The 20,569-nt window shown below is 43.6% G+C and overlaps 1 protein-coding gene across 1 annotated transcript in view; it reads left to right on the forward strand.

The window, feature by feature from the left end:
• Nucleotides 1–20,297, forward strand: part of FSTL1 (follistatin like 1) — a 56,978-nt gene extending 36,681 nt beyond the window's left edge. The window contains exons 3-11 of the mRNA XM_061167073.1: nt 2,404–2,508; nt 4,712–4,841; nt 5,678–5,710; nt 7,000–7,130; nt 10,691–10,809; nt 12,736–12,848; nt 13,153–13,263; nt 14,314–14,390; nt 17,646–20,297. Coding sequence (XP_061023056.1) covers nt 2,404–2,508; nt 4,712–4,841; nt 5,678–5,710; nt 7,000–7,130; nt 10,691–10,809; nt 12,736–12,848; nt 13,153–13,263; nt 14,314–14,390; nt 17,646–17,690 — 864 coding nt within the window. The 3' untranslated portion in view covers nt 17,691–20,297. The remainder of the gene's footprint in view (nt 1–2,403; nt 2,509–4,711; nt 4,842–5,677; nt 5,711–6,999; nt 7,131–10,690; nt 10,810–12,735; nt 12,849–13,152; nt 13,264–14,313; nt 14,391–17,645) is intronic.
• Nucleotides 20,298–20,569: the final 272 nt, after the last annotated feature.

Consider the following 20,569-nt stretch of genomic DNA (forward strand, 5'->3'; position numbering starts at 1 on the left):
CTGGTGGCTAAGTGGTAAAGAATCTGCCTGCCAAAGCAGGAGATGTATGTTTGGTACCTGGGTTGGGATGATCCCTTGGAGAAGGAAATGGCAACCCACTCCGGGATACTTGCCTGGGAAATCCCATTGAAGAGGAGCCTGGTGGGCTAAAGTCCATGGGGTCTCAAGAGTTGGACACAACTTAGCGACTAAACAACAACATTCAAATGTTAGTCATTATATTTTAAGTAAACAGTATCTGTTTCTTCAAACAGATTTTTGATTATTATTTCTGAAAAATGACTTGGGTTGAATTTGACCTATCAGTAAAAGCTTTTACTTTTTATACTCACTAAAAGCAAACATAAGATAAAAAGAGGCTCTGTAAATGCCACAGATTATTCTGCAGGAAGCTCTATAAACATTAACATGAATAATACTTAACAGGCAAATTTGCTTTTCAGCTTATGACGCGATTCCAAATACATTCTCTCTCTTCATTTTCACAAGGCAGGGCTAGTATTTACTTCTATTTTACAGATGAGGAAACCAAGGCTCAAAGAATTAAAGTGACTAATTACAGACATACAGCTAGTAAGTGGTAAAGTCTTGTGGGTGTTTCCCTGTGGGGCTATCTGCTGGTGTGCCTTTGAGTGTAGGCATGTGTCTGAGCGTGCTTTTTTATGCATTAGTGTGTCTTTTACTTATGTGACATACTCACTGGGGGTATTTATTTGTCTGTATTCCTCAGTTAGCATGTTGTTTCATGAAGAGGGGGAGATTTTTTTTTTTTTTCACACTGGTCAGTGATAGCCTTTTTCCTCTTCATTTTTCTACCTGCTTGTCATTCCCAGGCACAATTTCCAAGAGGGTCCTAGCCGGAATATACTCAAATAGACTCAATTTTATTTTCCACTCCTGATTTAGGAAATAACAGTTCTCCAGTACTCCCAGCCTTCTGGGAATTACTTGCTTTCTTTGCTCCCTGCCAGCTTTATTGAATTCTCCTTAGCAACATCCAAAAAAGAATGGGTTTAGCAACAGCCTGTGAACCAATGAAATGAGAGCATGACAAGAGTTTCTAGACCAATGGGAGCCCTGCATCACAGGCAAGCTGGCTGAGAGAGAAAATAACCTGGAATTTACAAAGCAGCCTCCAGGTGGCAGCAGACCAACTATATTAGTCATAGCCTCTCTGCTGTCATCATCCACTTTTGTTTATTGCTTTGGATATAGAACATTTACCAACTAAGAATTTTACAGTTATAAGCTTTGTGGTTGTGAGTTCTCTGCGTGACGTGGCAGATGGATTCCTGAAGGATGGAATCTTAGATTCCATCCCCCACCTTTACCATAGCCAGCCCCACAACCCCATCCCAACCTCTGCCATCTTTGTTGGTTCTTCCACAGCCAGTGCTACCCCAGTGGACAGGAGCCTGGAGGCCCTAATGACTGCCTGCCCAGCCAGTCAGGAAAAGGGCTAGAGAAATCATGTACTTCTTTGTTCAGCCTCCACTACCCCTGGCCTGAGCGGCAGATGAGGTGGGCCTGGCTTTCTGCCACCAATTAATATGAGGGGAGGACTGTGTCACTGACAGGTTAGTGCCTGTGGACATCCACATTCTCAGTGGCATAGACTGGGACTATTCCCTGCCTCGTCCATTCTGCTGCATGTGTCTGAACATGAATGTTTGACCACAAGTGGTTTGAGAACAGTTCTCTCTGTCAGGTGATTCTCTGGCCCTCTTGATCTTAAAGCTGGAGGCAGACTTGAGCAGGGGCTGCATGAGACCATGTGAATAATAGCAGATGCATGTTTTCTATGGCTTAGCAATCCTTCTTTTGCCTTTTGAAATGGCAGTGCCTTGAACACCACTCAGTGAGATTTTTGGTCCTTCAGATACCCATATTTTCTCTCAAGCATTTCCACTTGTGCCTGGCTTATTCTTCTCATCCTTTAGGAGTCAGTGAAGGCATCCTGTCTTCAGAAAGTCTCGTTTGAGTCTTGCCCTCCTATTACACTTCCCCACTGCTTTCTAGACATCTCTTTGTTTTGTTTCCTTGGATAGCCGTGGAACTTCTTGAGGACCGGGACTGTGCCTTTATATCTCCAGTCCTTAGCCTAGTACTAGCATTTAATGGGTGTTCAGTAAACATTTTCAGAAGAAAGGAAGCTTGCTAGAAAGATGCACTTGCTCTTTGAGAAACAATCTTAGGGATTCATAGGCAGCTGGGCCTGGGGAGGAGCAGTGCTAGCAAGACTGATGCCGGCTGTCAGGGAGAACTTCTGGCTGTGCAGGACCCTTCAGCACCAGGAGCCTCGACTGGACCACACGGAAGCCTGAGAGATAATCACCACCATTGACTCATCCAGAGACAGGCTCCTCCCATGGAGAGTGTTTCCCTGATGGCTTTGTGTTTCAGGAGCAAGTAAGGAGCAAATCCAAGATCTGTGCCAATGTGTTTTGTGGAGCTGGCCGGGAATGTGCAGTCACAGAGAAAGGAGAGCCTACCTGCCTCTGCATCGAGGTAAGAACTGCGGGCGAGAGCCAGAGGACGGTGGCCAAGGCCATGTGGTTACCTCACTGGAGCTGCCCGTCTACAGAGTAGAGCCAGTGATTTTGTCATCTTTATAAAAACACACCTTGACTCTCTGAAAGAAGTGAACTTTTTATCTCAGGGGTTAAAAATCAGATGTGAATGTAGGGATTTTTTTCCTTTTAAAAATTCTTTATTTAGTTTTAAAAGATTTTCAAATTACAAAATTAACAATTGCTTTTTATAAGTAGTACAGACATTTATGCAAACATAAAGTTAATAATCTCCCTCCATAACCTTCAAATCCCCTTAGTCTGAGGTAATCAGTGTTAACAGTTTGTGTAATTTGTTCCACATAGTTTTTTTTTTTCTCTGCAACTGTAAATATATATAGTTTCCCCCTATTTTATGCAAAAATGAGATCATAATGTAAACAGAGCTAGATAGATGCAACTTGCATCTTGTACTCTTTAATATGTAACAACAACCCTCTATGGGTCAGCACATATAGTTCTCATTTTTTAGTAGCTCAGTTATATTTAGTGATATAAAAGAACCAGATTCATGTAATCATTTTCTCACAGATGAACATTCAGGTTGTTTACCATTGTAAACAGTAATGTCTTTGGCCAAATATTCTTACATGCTGTTGCCTTTATTTCTTGTAGGATTGAGTCCATTTGTTAGGTTGAGTCCTAGGCTTGCTAGGTCAAGGATATGTGCATTTTAAAATACTAGCTGGAATGCAGATTTTTCAGGTTTGGTTTTGTTTTTAATGAAATTTAAAAAACAAAGTGAGCTTTTGAGAAATACTTCTTTTGTAGGCAGAATTCTCTCACTTGGTGAACATAAACAGCTTGGATGTATGCCCTTTTCCCCTGTTTCTGTCAGAAGAACCCAAGACTGGATTCATCCATATTGCTGCAAGTTAATTCACCCACCTTAGTGACCAGTTGAAGGATCCCGACCCATTGCCCCAGAAAGGATGTCTCTCAGCTCAAAAACTTGCATACCAGATCTGTTAAGGATTCTGGGAGGTCCTCACTAGTGGTGTACCTGGCCACTCTGTGACCATTTAGGGTCCAGAAACCTGGAGGTTAACCTCAACTTGGCCACATACCATTGTGTGATTTTAAGCAAATTAATTGCCGCTGGATACCATGAAGACTGACCATGTTTGGCTTTGCTCAGGGCCCAAGTTGCTTTGCCCAATGAGTTATATTAATAACCCAGTGATAAATATTGGTTAAGTGAAGTTTGTCTTTCTGGGCTTTGGTTTTCCAGTCTATAAATTGGAAAGGTTGACCTGCCTTCCAATTCCAGGGTCCTGTGTTCTTTTACCACATCTACTCTTTTTTGCTTTAATGTCTTTATTAGGTCTAAGCAGAACTTGCTTACCCCTCCCCCCTTTCAAAAACCACAGAAGTGTAAAGAAACTAAGCTTGCCTGTCACTGTGGCACTTTAATAGCCAAAGTAGAATCAAGCTGCCAAGTGAACTTTAGTCCATTTCCTGGTCCAGAATGATCCTCTGTCATACTTCACAAAGACCTGGCACCCCCTCCCCCTGCCTCAAAACAACCGTTGTGAGATTAGGAGAAAAACAAAATACTAAATAAAGCAACAGAGCAAAGATTCTTATAGCTAGACCCTGAAATAACTGAAGAATTGGGGTGATGGGGTCAGGGGCTGTGGAAACATTCCTTTCAATGTTTCCAAATTCCCAGCTCTGGCTGTTTTGTGTCGTGAAATTTTGGAATTTTAAGGGGTTTTCGATATCCAGACATAGAATGACTTTCTACAAAGTGATAAAGTGATAGCTAATCCAGATTCCTGACTTCTGATAAAATGCCCTTCCTGCTGATTTGATAGGATTGGGGTCAAGGAGTGGGTATTTCTTTTCACTGAAAAAAGAGATGACCCAGGGCCAGGATCAGCACAGAGCACCATGAGGGACTGCAAGGTGATGTAATTCCTCCAACACTGAGTAGGGTAGGGTTACTGATGCCAGAGCTGAGGCTTCCTGTGCCCTGGCAGGGTAGAAGTCATCTCTGCTGGGGAGGACTCTTCACAAGATGGCTTGTGTGTGTGTGTGTGTGTGTGTGTGTGTGTGTGTGTGTGTGTGTGTGTGTGTGTGTGTGGTGCACACACAAACTCAGCCTTGACTATACCAGCATCCTCCATGGTCTGTTTCAGCAATGCAAACCTCACAAGAGACCTGTGTGTGGCAGCAATGGCAAGACCTACCTCAACCACTGTGAGCTGCATAGAGATGCCTGCCTCACTGGATCCAAAATCCAGGTCGATTATGATGGACACTGCAAAGGTAAGTAATGCTCTCATCACCATGTCGCAGCTCTAGCCAGGGAGCCAGAGAAGGAGCAGTACAGCCTGGCTTCCTGGAGTTCTTTCTACCCTGAACACAGTGCCCAAAGCTGTGAGGACCACCCAGTTGCTTGGAGAGGCATCCCCTTGGTGCTCTTGAGCCTGCTGGGTTTGCCCTGGGTGGCCCTGCTTCTACCCTGCCCTTCCTGCCTCAGACTCCCCAGGTGGCTTCCCGCACTGTCTGGAGAAGGATAGTGGATAGGGACCACGTCAGCAATCAATAATGCAGTAGTATTTAGCTGAATACCGTACCTTTTTAGAAAGCAGGTAAATTTCACATATCTTGTGCTTTTTAAATTTGGGTACCTTTCAGCCCTGATGATATAGTTCCTCTAATTTACACTCAAACCACTGCTATCAGAGTAAGAGTGAAGGGGTTCCAAGCTTGTTGCTAATTAGACACCAGCCTCCTGCCTGTCCTTGAACTTCCCTGGAAAAAGAAGAAGCTGTTTTCCACATGTTGGTCTCCACTGCATTTCTTTGTCCGGAATGATTTTGTATGAATTCTCAAAGTCCCAGCAGCCCCTCACCCCTCAATCTAATAATGAAAGGAGATGTGATATCAGGAGGGCAGCTCAGTGGCCTCAAAATTCAAACAAAGTAGGAAAGAAAAGAGCCCCATACTTGGGACCTGGAAGGAGAGGAGACAGGATTCAAGACAAAATGATGAAAAGATATAAGTGGCCCCCTTATTATAGGCAGTTTTAACCCTAGTAATACACAGAATTTTCTTTTTTCTTCACTTTACGTTCTGCATTTTCTCCTTTTGTCTTACAGAGAAGAAATCTGTAAGTCCTTCTGCCAGCCCAGGTGAGTACCTCTTTTTCTCTAAAGTGTGTATTTAGGGAGTGAATTTTTTTCATGATGGAAATTCCATGTTCCACAATCCCTCCGCACAAAGCTCACAAGATCTTTAATGTGTCAGAGCTTGTGACCCAGAACTGGTCGCTCCTCAACATAGCTCAGAAAAGCTGCAATACTGCATTTTTTGGTACTTGCCGTGGAAAGCAGTTGATTGGATCAGAGTGTTGGCTGTGTTTTTCATTTTTGCTGAGTAATGATTGAACTGCAAGGATGGAAAAGCTACTGAGTCCCTCCTTCAAGGCTCTGTGAGACCTGTGGGTGTCACGGGACAGGCAGAATCAGAAGGCACAACTGTTTTGGAAAGAGGATAATTGGAAATGGCAGATCTTCTTCCATGGTTTTCAATGAATACAAATTTAAAATTTCATCGATTTATAGTTACAGACTCCTTTAGCATATACTTTTCCTTAGATCCTTGCATAACCTTGTGAAGTAGTTACTATAATTACCTTATAGATGAGGAAATTGAGACTCAGAGAGGTTAAGTGAATTTCCCTGAGTCACACAGCCAGAAAGTGCCAGAGTGGGGAAAAGTGCCCACAGTTTTATTTCCCTGGCTCAGTGCCCTTTTTACATCCCAACATGTATTGGGAATTTCCTTTTGCCAAAGCTTTTCCTTCTCTGCCTCCCAGTCCACTAGACTTTCAGCCTCACCTGTTGTTGCCATGTGGCTTACAACCAACAGCTGTCCAGAGCAGGGCTTCAACATGCCCTTCCCCAGCCTCATTTTCTATTGTTTATAATATCGGATAAAATTTTAAGTAGGAGAAGTTTTTAAGTGGGAGAGAGGGAAAAGCCATATAGAAAGAATCAAAAATCCAGTGGCATAAAGAATTGTAATGTTCTCACTTATTCATTATTAATTCAGCTCATCTGTGAACCAAAAAAGTTGTTCTATTGATTGATTGATTTTTTTTTTCCCTCTCAGCTTCCTAAAGTTAATGAAAATATACTTTATTTTTCTTTCTACTTTTTTATCACCTAAGCATAATCTCTGTTTCAACCATCTCAAACTTTCTAAATTTTTTAGACATGAGCTTGAATCCTGGGTTAGATACAATCCAGTACCCTGGGTTTACTCCTTTGTAAATGTGTGTAATAATCCTGTTTCCCTGGGTTGCTGTGAAAACCGAATGAGATGACACATGCAGATCCCCAGGCACTGAGCCCACCAGTAGGGGGGATGCTGGGTGACATTGGGGTCCTCACTGCTCAGCCAACTCCTTTTCCCGCAGTCGTTTGCTATCAGTCCAACCGTGATGAACTCCGGCGTCGCATCATCCAGTGGCTGGAAGCGGAGATCATTCCAGACGGCTGGTTCTCCAAAGGCAGCAACTACAGTGAAATCCTAGACAAGTACTTTAAGGTAACCCAGCACGCAGAGCTGGCTGCCTGTTCCCAGACCCAGGCCACTTCAGCCTGTTTCCCACCCAGTTTGGCTTTTCTCTAAGTCTTTAACTTGACCCTCCATGGCTTACAGAGTTTCTCTTCGTTTGAGGAGAGTCAATGGACTGGTGTTTCATGGGTCCAGGATTCTTCATGAACCTAGATACTGATGTTCCCATCGTGTTTGGTTGAAGTAACAGATTGTTCCACTTGTGGGGAGGAGAGATGCTGTTTTCCAAAAGGAAAATGAGGGAGGAAACAGTATTTATCAATAAGTAGGGCAGCCATGCCATGGAGATCTTTCAGAGAGCCTGAAACAGTTGTTAAAAGAAGCAGTTAAGGGCACTCTTCCAGCTGATTGATAAGAACATACACACGTATGTATATCACACTCAGATAAAGACCACATACAGAAACACACACACCACATGTGGAGGTGTGCATGCCACACGGAGATTGTCCTACACACAGACACACACGTTCAGGCGCCTGCATTCCCGCATAGCCACAAAAGCCCCCATCACTTACAGACAGTCACATCTCTGGGTAGAGGCCCTCCAAGGCTCATCCTCAGATGCCCTCACATACCTCCATGGTGTGTCCTAGGCTTGACCAGCTCAGACTCAGAAGCAACCCCCACACATGAGGGACTCCAGGCAGCTCTGTGGCCACTAAGTGTGGTCAACACCAGCCTCGTCTCTGGATTCCTCTTGTTAACTGACATCATGGACTCCCCAGAGATGGAGAAATACTGTGTTGGACTTGTCAGGGAATGTTTGACGGGAGGATTCCTATGTGCTGTCCCTCATGAGTCCTTTGTCCCTCTTCAAGTGGAACAGCACGCTGCTCCCAGGGACTGAGGTCATTGTGTGAGGCAGGCTTGGGTCTCCTTTAGTAAACATTCTCTTTAGGACAAAACTGCTTAGTCTGTTCCCCTTTCTTGAGATATGGATTGTCTCCTGACCTTGTGACTAACATTACCCCTTGTTCCCTTGGTAACAGTTGCTGTACGTTTGGTTTTCTGATCTCTATCATTCCCGAAAGAAGTTTCTTGTACCACAGCCTATATATACTCATAGAAAAATCATTAAAGCACCTTTGCTCCATCAGAGCTTAGGTCCCCGGGTCTTTTTTTGTCTCTCTCTCTCTGTCTCTTTTACTTTCTTATCGTCGACTCCGTACCACCAGGTTCCAGTCCATTAAAGGACCCCAACAGGACTGAAATAGGATATTGGTCATTTAGGACTTCCTTTAGGTAGAAGTTTCTCACTGTGGCAGAAAGTCAGTCTCTCTGGATTCCAAGTATTTGAGAAGAGAAAGCACAGCCCTCTCACTCTGTCTTCTGTCTCAATCACTCCCATATTAGGGAGCTTGGGGGGCAGGGGTAGTTACTTGTCTACAGAAAAACACGTATTGCTGAGCCAGGAGATTTGGACAGAAGGAGAAACTAAACTAAAAAAAAGTGATTTTTTGAAAGCCAAGTGAACAGCACCTGCTGGGTCTGTCGTGAGCAGTGACTTTGGCTTGGTCATTACAGCATGGGAGCCGTGGGGCCCAGGACACTTTCCAGGAGACTTCTTGGGACCTTGTAACCATTCATAGTGGCCCTTTGATGGAACATGCCTTGGGCACCACTGGCAGCTGCTATTAATTTGATTCCTAAGGACCAGGGCCTCACACGTCTCTACCCTCTCTGGCAATAACTTTCTCTCATAGGTGCCTGTCTAAAAACCGCAAGGCCCCTGGAGAAAGTACCTTTTCTCTAGAGCATTCTCATCCTAACCAAGAAAGCTTGCTCATAACTGACAAACACAGTGCTCGCTCTTCCAAGTGTCCTCTGAGGAAATAGGGTTTCACAATCTACTTCTTGATGATCATCAAAGAACCATATGGTGCAGTCTTCAAAGGGAGGCTTTTCCCCACTAGGCAAACAGCTGCCTGTTGCTAAGCGATCTGTATCTCACAGAGACTGTTTCTGAACCAGTGAATTGCCCTCCAGCCCAACTGATATTCCTTACATCAAAATTAGTTGCAAAACAAATCTAATCGGAATTTGGATAAGACCAAAATCAGACTCTCATCTGAACTGGTGATTCAGTCATTATTTTTTAGACAAAAGCCCAACAGAGTGAAGAGGGGAAGGCCTCAGGTAGAAAGAGCTTTTATGACCATGTCACACACATACACAGAGCCTTTTATGACCGTGTATCTCTCCTCTCACACACACATACACACACCCTGAATTCCTGGTGACCGGGACTGAGACTGGAGCCAGGGTAAAAGTATAATGACAAGAAAGCATCTGAGATCTTTTCCTAGGAATCAGGACAAGAATAATAAATAGGCATTAAGCAAGGGCCCCCAGAGTTGTTTTATACATACCTGTCATACATACCACTAGAAGATTTACAATCTTAGAGTAGGATACACATGATGTGTGATAGTCATGCATCAGAGTCAGTAGCTGTATCTTTCTCTTCTACGTGGAAACCTATGCAGACTTTTCTTCCAGAAACTCTTCCAGCATCTGGAGAGCCACCTTGAAAGCAACGTGGGTTGCTGATTATTTCCCAGGGTAGCAGAATGAGGCAGCCTAGAGAAAGTATTTTGAAAAAAATTTTTTATTTCCACTAGAAATATTTTGGAGAGCAGCAGTATCCAAATTAGAATTTGATCAGAGCCTTGAAGTTGCTGGCCTCCACCTGCAGCAAGTTCCTGGGCATCCTGAATGGTCCCAGATGGCTACGGTCTCAGCTGAGCATCTTGCCAAAGGGAATATAATGTTGAGCTCACTCTACCCTTGCCTTATGCTCATGGAACGTGAGCTGGATCACAAGTTCAGGCTGCACTGTCTACAGTGGGGCCCACAGCACAGGGTGGCAGGTTGGGGGGATTTGCGCCACCTCCACAAGGCAGGTTGTTGATGTGGATAATGTACAGGGGCCTTTGCCTTAATGAGGTCGGCTAAGGGTACCAGTGTGAGAGATAAGCACTGAGAGCCGGCCAGGAAGGCTGGAAATCAAGCAGGAGGAAATGATCCTGTGGTTCCCAGAGTGAGCTCTGAGGGTCACCTACATCACTGTTCACAAGCAACTTGTTAGAAATATGCATCCTGGGCTCCGACACTGATTCTGATTTGCAAGTCTGTTGTTCCATGATCGTTAGGGTTTGAGAACATGGTATGATGGAGTGAATTCAAGAATGTCTGGAGGATAGTGCCAGCGATGGGGCTCCAGAGACCTCCAAAGCACCCCCAGGCTCCTTGACAGCACAGGCCTGGGTTCAGGCTGCCCTCCTTAGCAGGGTCTGGGATTGAAAGGGCCTGAGTAGCCTTTGCCCAGACACTTTGTCCCTCATCTTGGGGCACAGGTGCCTTCTCTGGGTGCCCCAGGGCTTCAAGGCTTTGTTGCTCAAAGGGCAGAGCAAGTTTGGACTGTGTTAAGCACAAGATGAACCAGAGACGGGCCAAACTGAGTGGAGGGATGATAGAATTGGGGTTTTACAAAACGTTCCAGAAAGATCTCTTCATCTCCTTTCTAGAACTTTGATAACGGTGACTCTCGCTTGGACTCCAGTGAATTTCTGAAATTTGTGGAGCAAAACGAAACCGCCATCAACATCACCACCTATGCAGACCAGGAGAACAACAAGCTTCTCAGGTGAGTGGAATGAGGGGGTCAGGGTGAGGCCCACAAGGGGAGGCTGTAGAAGAAGGGATTTAAACCCCTTCCTACCTGCCAAGGAGCCTCCAGTGTCAAAGTCAATGTGAAGTAAAAGTAAAAAGATCTCTTCCGTGAACATTATGAACTAATATATTGAGCACCACTGATATCTGATCAAGGAGTTGGTGTTTTTGGCCAGAACTTGCAAGGAATAGAAGAAAGTAGTTTTAAAATTAATGATCACATCAGAGCAAAGTTGTTTCTTAGTGTTGTGGGTGATGTTTTAATGGTTCATATTCTTAAGGAATTACTTCAGTGTTCTATTTAATGATAAGTCTAAAATAGCTTTAGTTCTGATTTTTTTTTTTTTTTTTTTTTTTTTTTTTGTGACCCCATGGATTGTAGCCTACCAGGCTCCTCTGTCCAGATGGGATTTACCAGGCAAGAATACTGGAGTGGGTTGCCATTTCCTTCTCCATAGTTCTGATATTAAGATAATAAGTGCTATTTCATGTAGAGAACCCTAATTATTACAAATGGGAGCATGTTCCTCTCCTTTTCTGGTATTATTCCAGAGTAAATATTAATAAAAATTAACCCCTAAGTAAATATTAATAAAAATTAACCCTTAAGAATTAATAAAAATTAATCCCTAAATTAACTGTGGTTCCAGTATATTGGTAAGAATTAAAAATAGGAAGGGCTTCCCTGGTGGCTCAGCTGGTAAAGAATCCACCTGCTATGCGGGAGACCTGGGTTCAATCCCTGGGTTGGGAAGATTCCCCTGGAGAAGGAAATGGCCATCCACTCCAGTATTCTGGCCTGAAGAATTCCATGGTTTGTATAGTCCATGGGGTCGCAAAGAGTCGGACACAAATGAGGAAAAAAAGGAAAGCACCTGTTTGTTCAGAAGAATGCAAAGCATGAAACCCAGACTCTAGGGTTCTTTTTTAATGATAACCCATGGCCTTAAGGCTTCCCTGGTGGTTCAGATGGTAAAGAGTCTTGCTGCAGTATGGGAGACCGGGGTTTGATCCCTGGGTCAGAAAGATTCCCTGGAGAAGGAAATGGCAACCCATTCCAGTATTCTTGCCTGGAAAATCCCATGGGTGGAGGAGACTGGCGGGCTGCAATCCATGGGGTCACAAAGAGTTGGACATGACTGAGCTTTAAACTTTTACTTTTTGTGGCCTTGAAGTATAATATCTGTAAATACTTATTTTGATGACCTGAAATAAGATAATATTTTACAAATTCAACATTTGATCCTTATAACACTGCAGTGAAGGAGGGATGCTTGTCCCCATTTCACAGATGAGAAAACAGGTGCAGGAAGGTTGGATAACTAGCTCAAGGCCATTTGGGTTGTAAGTGATTGAGCAGGGCTCAAACCCAGGCCAAGGGGAGAGGGAGGGAGCTGGAGTTCTAGAAAACTTTTCTAAACGATCTCTTTGTATAATAAAAGAATGATAGTGGTGCTGCTGGTTTCAAACTCATACTCTTTCAAATCACACATTGTTTTCATATCATCTGTTCCTACCACTTCTATTTGATTTTTCCAGTTGGGTTGACTTGATACATTACACCTGGGGCGGGGGAGGCAATTGCTAGTGGAAGGTATATGCAGATGGTGAAACATTTGTCAATCCAAGTGGACAAAACCGTCCAGGAAACTTCAGTCATATTGGGAATATCATTTGAACAACTTGAATGATCTGACATCCCATATAATAAACTAAAGATTGGATGCTTACTGGAGTCCAGGATGCATGATGGTTGTAGAAGGTCAGTGTAGAAACTTTCTCTTTAAATAGTTTCTTTGGCCACCTTCAGAGGCCTAGGTATATGTAATCCTGATGCTTAATTCCTTCAGGAGGGAAGCTGAGGTCTTGCCGACACATTTCTCCTGTGTTTTCTTTATAGAGGACTCTGTGTTGATGCTCTCATTGAACTGTCTGATGAAAATGCTGACTGGAAACTCAGCTTCCAAGAGTTCCTCAAGTGCCTCAACCCATCCTTCAACCCTCCAGAGAAGAGTATGCTTAATCTAAGAAATAGCAGGTTATAGGGAATTGGGGGCATTTGGAGGGGGCTGTGGAACTCTCCAGAGCTTACTAAGAAAATTCCCTTCCATGATTCTAGACTGGGCCCCAGCCCATCATCTCTATGCTGAGGTTCAGGTCCGAAAATCTTTGGGTTGATAGAGGCATTTGTTCAGTTATGGTGCCTCTGAGGGACAAGCAGGTCTTGTCTGGAAGGTGGTGAGGTGCACAGACGGTAGCCAGGACGTCCTTTTCCACCCTTACCCTAAACCTTTGCCCCTTATTTCTGGTCTCACAGAGTGTGCCCTGGAGGATGAAACGTATGCTGATGGAGCCGAGACCGAGGTGGACTGTAACCGCTGTGTGTGTGCCTGTGGAAACTGGGTCTGCACAGCCATGACCTGTGATGGTGAGAAAGAAGGGACGGCAGGGAGAGCGCTGTCTTCATGAATCACCATGAGAGAAGTCAGGGTGGGGATGATGGAGAAGAGTGCATTGGCTGGGAGAAAAGAAACGATAGGGCAAGAGACCGGCTCACGCTTGGAACGTCAGGGTTCCCAGAGAGCAGCCTTGAGGGCACAGCACTTATGCTAGATGCACTGTGTTAGAAAGTCACTCCAGAGATTGGGAATAAGAAAGATTCAAGACCCAGGGCAAGATCAAGTGTTGGCAAGAGATTAGAGTGTAAAAGTAGTAAGGAAAGCAAACACATATTAGTGAGAATTACATGCATTTCTTGGAGTAGGAAATGGCAACCCACTCCGGTTTTCTTGCATGGGAAATGCCATGGACAGAGGAGCCTCGTAGGCTACAGTCCTTGCAGTCACAAAGAGTGGGACGCAACTGAGCACACACACACACGCATGCATTTCTTCTAAGCAAGTTACATATTAACCCACTTAATCCTTATGACAGCTTAGGAAATCCTCTATGTCAAAGACTTAGGTGATTGGAAGGCAGAATCACTTCTTGCCATCCATGCACAGCAGGAAAAGGTGACATGTTCATAAACATGTTTGAATTAAAAGAATTGGGTAAGCCCAATTTAACAGAATTTTGGTAAGCCAAAATAGAGAAAGTTGAGATAGTTGAGACATGGGCACGGCAGGTTGGGAGACATCAGACATCTGAGGAGGGGGGGACAGTGCCCAAGCCAGCATCACCACTAGCACCGTTTTACCAAGAGATCTTTCAGAAAAGGTTTCTAGAACTCTAGCTTGCACCCTCCCCACTTGGCCTAGATTTGAGCCCTGGCCCAGTCACTTACTACCCAAGCATGTTACTTTGGAGGTGTCCATTGCCCTGGGACACTTTATATTCAGAGAAATGTGGGTATTTCATTTCTCCTTCCGTAAGTTAAATAGGAGATGAAATTGAGAGCCTAAACAGTAGGTACTGGAGGGATCTCTAACTGGCTTCCCCCAGCCACCACTGCTCTGAGCCTTGATTCTTCTTATAGGAAAGAATCAGAAGGGGGCCCAGACCCAGGCAGAGGAGGAAATGACCAGATATGTCCAGGAGTTCCAAAAGCACCAGGTAAGTTGCAACCTCCATGCTGGTTCAGGTAGTCCTGTCACCACCAGGCCCGTCCTCCACTCAGACACTGCCTAATGCCCCAGGTGACCAAGGACATGTGCTCTGTCCCATACGGTAGGTCCTGAACAACACACCTATATACCTGTGCCATGCAGATCATGATACAGATAGTTCCCTGATGGAGTCGTTATAGAGCCAATATGCCCCAGCAGATGTAGATTACAACTTGGTAAATTGCTTTATAAGTTAGAATCAGGTGGGTGGTGGTTTGCATATAAGCATAGTCTAAAGAAGCATCCTATTTCTTGTCATGACCAGTGCCTGGATGCAAAGACTGTGAGCTCCTTGAGAGCAGGCTCTCTGACCTGCTCACCAGTGTAGCCCTGCATTTAGCACAGGGCCTGCTGTATCATGGGCTTCCCTGGTAGCTCAGTTGATGAAGAATCTGCCTGCAATGCAGGAGACCCTGGTTCAGTTCCTGGGTCAGGAAGATCCGCTGGAGAAGGGATAGGCTACCCACTCCAGTATTCTTGGGCTTCCCTGGTGACTCAGCTGGTAAAGAATCCTCCTGCAATGCGGGAGACCTGGGTTTGATCCCTGGGTTGGGAAGATCCCCTGGAGAAGGGAAAGGCTACCCACTCCAGTATTCTGGCCTGGAAAATTCCATGGGGTCACAAAGAGTCTGACTGAGCAACTTTCACTTATGAACTTATGAACACTGTTGTATAATTGGCTCTCAGTGAGCATGAAATTAGTGGATTTAGACCGTAGCAGAAAGGATTTGTTAAATGCCAAGCTGGCTGGAACATAGCCTAAGAATTTAGAGATTCAGTTTCCTAGAGACCTGAAAGGATAATAAGAATTCTGTTCAGGTTCTGTGTCATTAAGTTGAAGGCCTTCTTTTCCAGAAGATCCTTAGCAGATTAGTGATTCACTGATATATGTTACTGAGGGCCTAGAGAGAAAACCTAGATGAGCTAGACTCCTAGGACTGTCTTCACTGGTTTACCTGTAGTCCTAACAAAGGATATTGCTCCTTGAATCATCTGTCTGTAAACTGGGTCTGGTGATACAAGCCTTCTCCCTGACATGTAAGTTTTTAAGCAATGTAATGCTCACAGGAACTATTGAGATGAAATATGTGACTTGAGAATCAAGAATTATTTGTATTAATAGTAATTGCTCATATTTATTAATGGTTTTTCATGTGCATTTTGTCACTGATAGTGTAGAAACCTCGTGTCAGTTTTTTAAACAAATGCAGAAGCTCCTAGTCCTTGGCTTTTTCACATTTCAGCAGCCTTGAGCTTCCAGATTAGTAGAAACCCACAAAAGCAAAAAGCACTTAATAGGAATTCCTTTCATCTAAGGTGGAAAAATGATCAGAGTAGACAGTGGGGAGTGAATTATAATAGCTAACATTATTTAGTCTGTCCGTTTTATGTCAGTTGCCTCAGAAGCAGATGCTAAGGTAAGAACTTGAGTACAAGCAGTTTATTTGGGAGGAAGTCCTCAGCAAACACCAGAAGGGGAGTTGGGAAGTGAGCCCAAGGAGGGAAGAAATGATAGTGAGTGTGTATTCTGGCACATTACCACTGGGGGTAAGTGAAGCTTAGTCCTGTTAGAGAACTCTGGAAACAGTTATGGTACACAGGGGGCAGGGAGCCCGGCTATGCCTGCATGAGCTCCCATCAGCCACTACCTGAGAGCCGCCACCAGCAAACATGAACTCCCTGGCATTTCTGGCCTGTCAGCATGTGTGGGCAGAGTGGGCTTCAGCATCCAGAGAAAGCCTCAGGCAAAAAGATGCAGGTGCTGGCAGTAAGAAGCCAGCACTGAAATGTTGTACTGAATGTTGTACTGAAATGTTGAAGACAAGGGCTATGGACCGGGGCACTGACAGTGCCTACTAGATGCCAGACACTGTCGTTTTTTATTCCCTATTTAATTTTTTATTGAGATGTAATTCACGTACCATAAAACTCAGCCTTTTAAAAGTATACAATCAGATGGTTTTTAATATATTCACAAGATTGTCAGCCATTACCACTGTGTATTTCCAGATCATTTTCATCATCCCCAAAAGAAACCCCAAACCCATTGGAAGTCACTTATGTTCTCTCGTCTCCCAGCCCCTGGCAACCACTATTATACTTTCTGTTTCTATAGATTTGCTTATTATGGACACAAATAATTGGAATCATACAATATATGGCATTTTCTGTCTGACTTTTTTCATTTAGTGTAATGTTTTCAAGGTTTATCCTTGTTGTACCGTGAATCAAGACTTCATTCCTTTTTATGGCTAAAGAACATTTCATGGATAAATATACCACATTTTGTATATCCATTCATCAGTTGGTATATATTTAGGTTGCTTCTACTTTTGACTATGATGAATGAGACTGCTGTAAGCATTCTTGTGCAAGTTTCTGTGTGGACATATGTTTTCAGTTCTCTTGGGTATGTACCTAAGGAGTGGGATTGCTGGATCACAGGGTAACTTTGTGTTTAATCTTTTGATAAACTGCCAGACTGTTTTCCAAAGTGACTGTACTATTTTATATCCTAACCAGTCATATTCTAATTTCTCCACAAACTTAACCATCATTTGTCATTGTGGTTATTTTTTATTAGACATCCTAGTGGGTGTGAGATGACATCTCATTGTGTTTTGATTTTCATTTCCCTAATTATTAATGATGTCGAGCATCTTCTTATATACTTTTTGGCTGTAAGAATGTCTTCTCTGGAGATATGTGCCACTGTTAGAAGAGGTAGTATTTACTTTATTACTCTTTATTTTGTAGTTGAAGACATTGAGGCACAGAAGATTTCATAATAGTGCCCAAAGTCCCCCAGAAAGTTGCACCACCATGATTCAAGCTCAGGCAATCTGCCTCCGGAGCCTGTCACTCTCAATGCTTCTCTAAACTTGGATTCAAAACATCTTGTAGCACTTCCATGTAGCATCCTTTTTTTCATTTTTCAAATGAATATAATAATGTCTGACCTTATTGTTTCATAGGAGTTTAGAGTCGGCTCTTAATTTAGCCACAGTCCTATGCAACTGTGTCATGGTAAGACATGATCCTTGCCCTCAAGTTGTTCATCATCTGTGGAGGAGACAGACAAGTAAACAGAACTAAAATTCAGCATGAGCATGTTTCTGTCAATGCTGGTCTTGAAGACTAGATAAATGCCAATAATTTTTAAAAATATTTCATAATGATTATTTTCTCTTGCCTCTCAAAGGAAACAGCTGAAAAGTCCAAGAGAGTGAGCACCAAAGAGATCTAATGAGGAGGCATCTGGGAATGGTGTCTGGAGCCTGGCACCTTCTCTTCAATTTCAGCGCTGAGTCCAGTATATGCAAGTGTCTGCTACACCGCCAAATCACCTGTATTTGCTTATATAGCAATGAGTTTTATTTTGTCTGTTTGTTTTGCAATAGAGGAAATGGAGGTGGCTGGCTAGGAGGGGCAAGGCCAGAGCCTTCATTTCTAGGAGTGTTTGGGAGAAGCTGTCAGTGGTGCTCAGGGGCCGGAGGCAAGTAAGGAAAGTGAGTTGCATCAGGCCGGGAGAGTGGACCCGGATCTGGAACCCTTCTGAGAATAGCACAGCTGTGAACATGCTGCAGGGAGTGCAGGCAATGAGAGAGAGCTTAGCAGGCTGTCCCCAGGGGAGGGGACTGGGAAACTCGGCGAAGGAGACTGCACTCTGCTTCCTGCCGCCATCAGCATGACAGACCTCTAACATCTGTGCTTCTCCTCAAGGCCCCAGCCACTGGCTGTAGATACACGGCCATCCTGCTAGTTCCCCAGTGTCTGAGAGAGGGTGCCCCCAAACGATGCAGATACTTGTAGACTTTGAGCCCCTTAGAGACCTAACCAAATTTTTAAAATACTTTTTACCAAAGGTGCTATTTTTCTGTAAACTTCTTTTGGCAAGTTGATTTCATTCTTCAATTATTATCATTATATTATTGTTGTTGTTTAATATTTTATTTTCTTAACTAGAAATTAAGCTTTTGTAATTATTTTTCATTAGTCCTACATTTCAGAGATGGGGAGTTTGGGGTTCTTCCTTGTGCAGAGACTGCTATCACCCAGACATCCCCCCACCTGCCACATGCAGTCTGGAATTCTCCTGTGGTTTCCAGTGGGTCTGCAGTCTACCAGAGGAGCAGGGGGTGCCTCAGACAGAAGCTATGAGAAGTGTCCCCACACAAAGCCTTTAAGATCTAAAAAGCTAACTTGTTTTCATTTATTCTGATAGATCCATGCAAATCAGTATTCCAAAGGATGGAGACACGCGCAGCTAAGCAAGACTTAGATGTTCCCAGCCTATCAGTAGCTCATTGATCCTGCACTAAGTGGGAGAGTGACTCTGGCCCGTCTCTTCCTATTTCTGGGCCTTAGTTTCCTCAGTGAGCAGGTAGGAATGCATTAAACTATTGATTTGAGGAACTGTAAATTCTGTGGTTCTGGTAATAGGTCCAGAAGGAGAAAATGTGATTTTTCTCCTCCTTAGGATAAATGAAACCTTGTTTTTATGTAAGAATCAGATGACCAAAAACAAGATGACCAAATTTGACCTCGGACTGAATGGCCCCACGGGTCGTGCTATGATACAGGGCCCTCAGGTAAAGCCTACTCAGAAAGAGAGTGAGAAAGAGAACCACTTCTTTGTCTTCACTTTTGCAGTTCATCTTTAACCTTCTTGGGAAAAGAAATGACTCTCCCTTTAGAGATGAGGGAAAAAGAGGTTTACATTTTAAGACAGGGAAAAAAGTGGAATCAAATCCTAAAAGTGTGATTGGGGAGAAGTCAGTCATTTCTGTGTCTTTTGACCCCTGTGATAATTAACCCCATTCAATACCATGTTTAAGATGCATTTGGAATAACAAAATTAAAAACTTGACATAAGATCTCGTTTTCAGAAAGCAGATTACAGACCACCAGAGGGAAATCATGAGGGCTGTATTGCACAGACAACTCTGAGAAAGTTATGCTGAAAATGGAATTCCTTCTAACCAGGTTTCCTTTTTCTCCTTTGAAAGAAGAACATTCCACTTTGTTTAGAATTCTGAGTTTTTGTAAATCATCCCACTTAAAAGCTGTCTTCCAACCCAACTTATACAGTTTGAAATGCACCTCCCTGTCAAAGTGCCTTGGAGAGCTCCCAACAGCACATCTTGACCAAGTTTTACCAGGCTTTGGACACCAGAAGAGAGGGCGGGAGTACCAGTCTGTTTAAAGCAAGAAGGTAGAATGCCTTCTCACCAGTTACCTTTAGGTCAGTGGCTGCCATCCAAGATGACCCTACCCTGCAACTTTGAAGTCCCAAGACCTAACCTGCATTCCTCCTGTAAATAGGGAAGCTACTGTCGGCACCATAGAGTCACGTGATGATGATCATTCACAGAAAGCTGCTAAATAGCCTAGTTTGGGGAGTCTTGCATAGAGCTTTGCATGGAGCAAATAGAATTAAATCAGGTTCAGTTCCTCCAGCTGTCTAAAAGCACAGGGCTTAGACTGCAAGCTTCCTTGGGCTTTCTCTGTGTGTCTATGGTCTTTAAAACATATTATAGCATCTGTTAAGATTCAGTGTCCATGGAAACCTCATATGGCATGGCTCTGGACTCCATCACTGTTTTTGGAAAGCAGGGCTCCTCCACCTGCTAATAAGCCCATTTGGACCAGTCTGAATGTCTTTCCTTTTCCTTTACATTTATGTTTTTAAATAGTCAAATTTCAAGAAGCAAATTTGGACAGGTTTCTGTTGCCTGTGTGTTTGTGAAATGTATTTGTATTTAGTAGGCTTCCATATTGCATTTAACTTGTTTTTGTAACTCTTGATTCTTTTTTTGGATACTATTGATAAATAAAGAAATTAAAACAATAATTGTGTCATTTTCCTTCCCCTCAATTAAGGCCAAATAAAGTTGTGAGAGGGCTTCCCAAGGGCTCAGTGGGAATCGTCTGCAATGCAGGAGATGCAAGTTCAGTCCCTGGGTTGGGAAGATCCCCTGACATAGGAAATGATAACCCACTCCAGTATTCTTGCCTGAGAAATTCCATGGACAGAGGAGTCTGGTGGGCTATAGTCCAAAGCATCGCAAAGAGTCAGACATGATTGAGCATGGAGCAAGAGAGAGAGTTATAAGAACATTAACC

Source organism: Dama dama, chromosome 19, assembly GCF_033118175.1.
Source record: "Dama dama isolate Ldn47 chromosome 19, ASM3311817v1, whole genome shotgun sequence".
NCBI classification, from domain to species: Eukaryota; Metazoa; Chordata; class Mammalia; order Artiodactyla; family Cervidae; genus Dama; species Dama dama.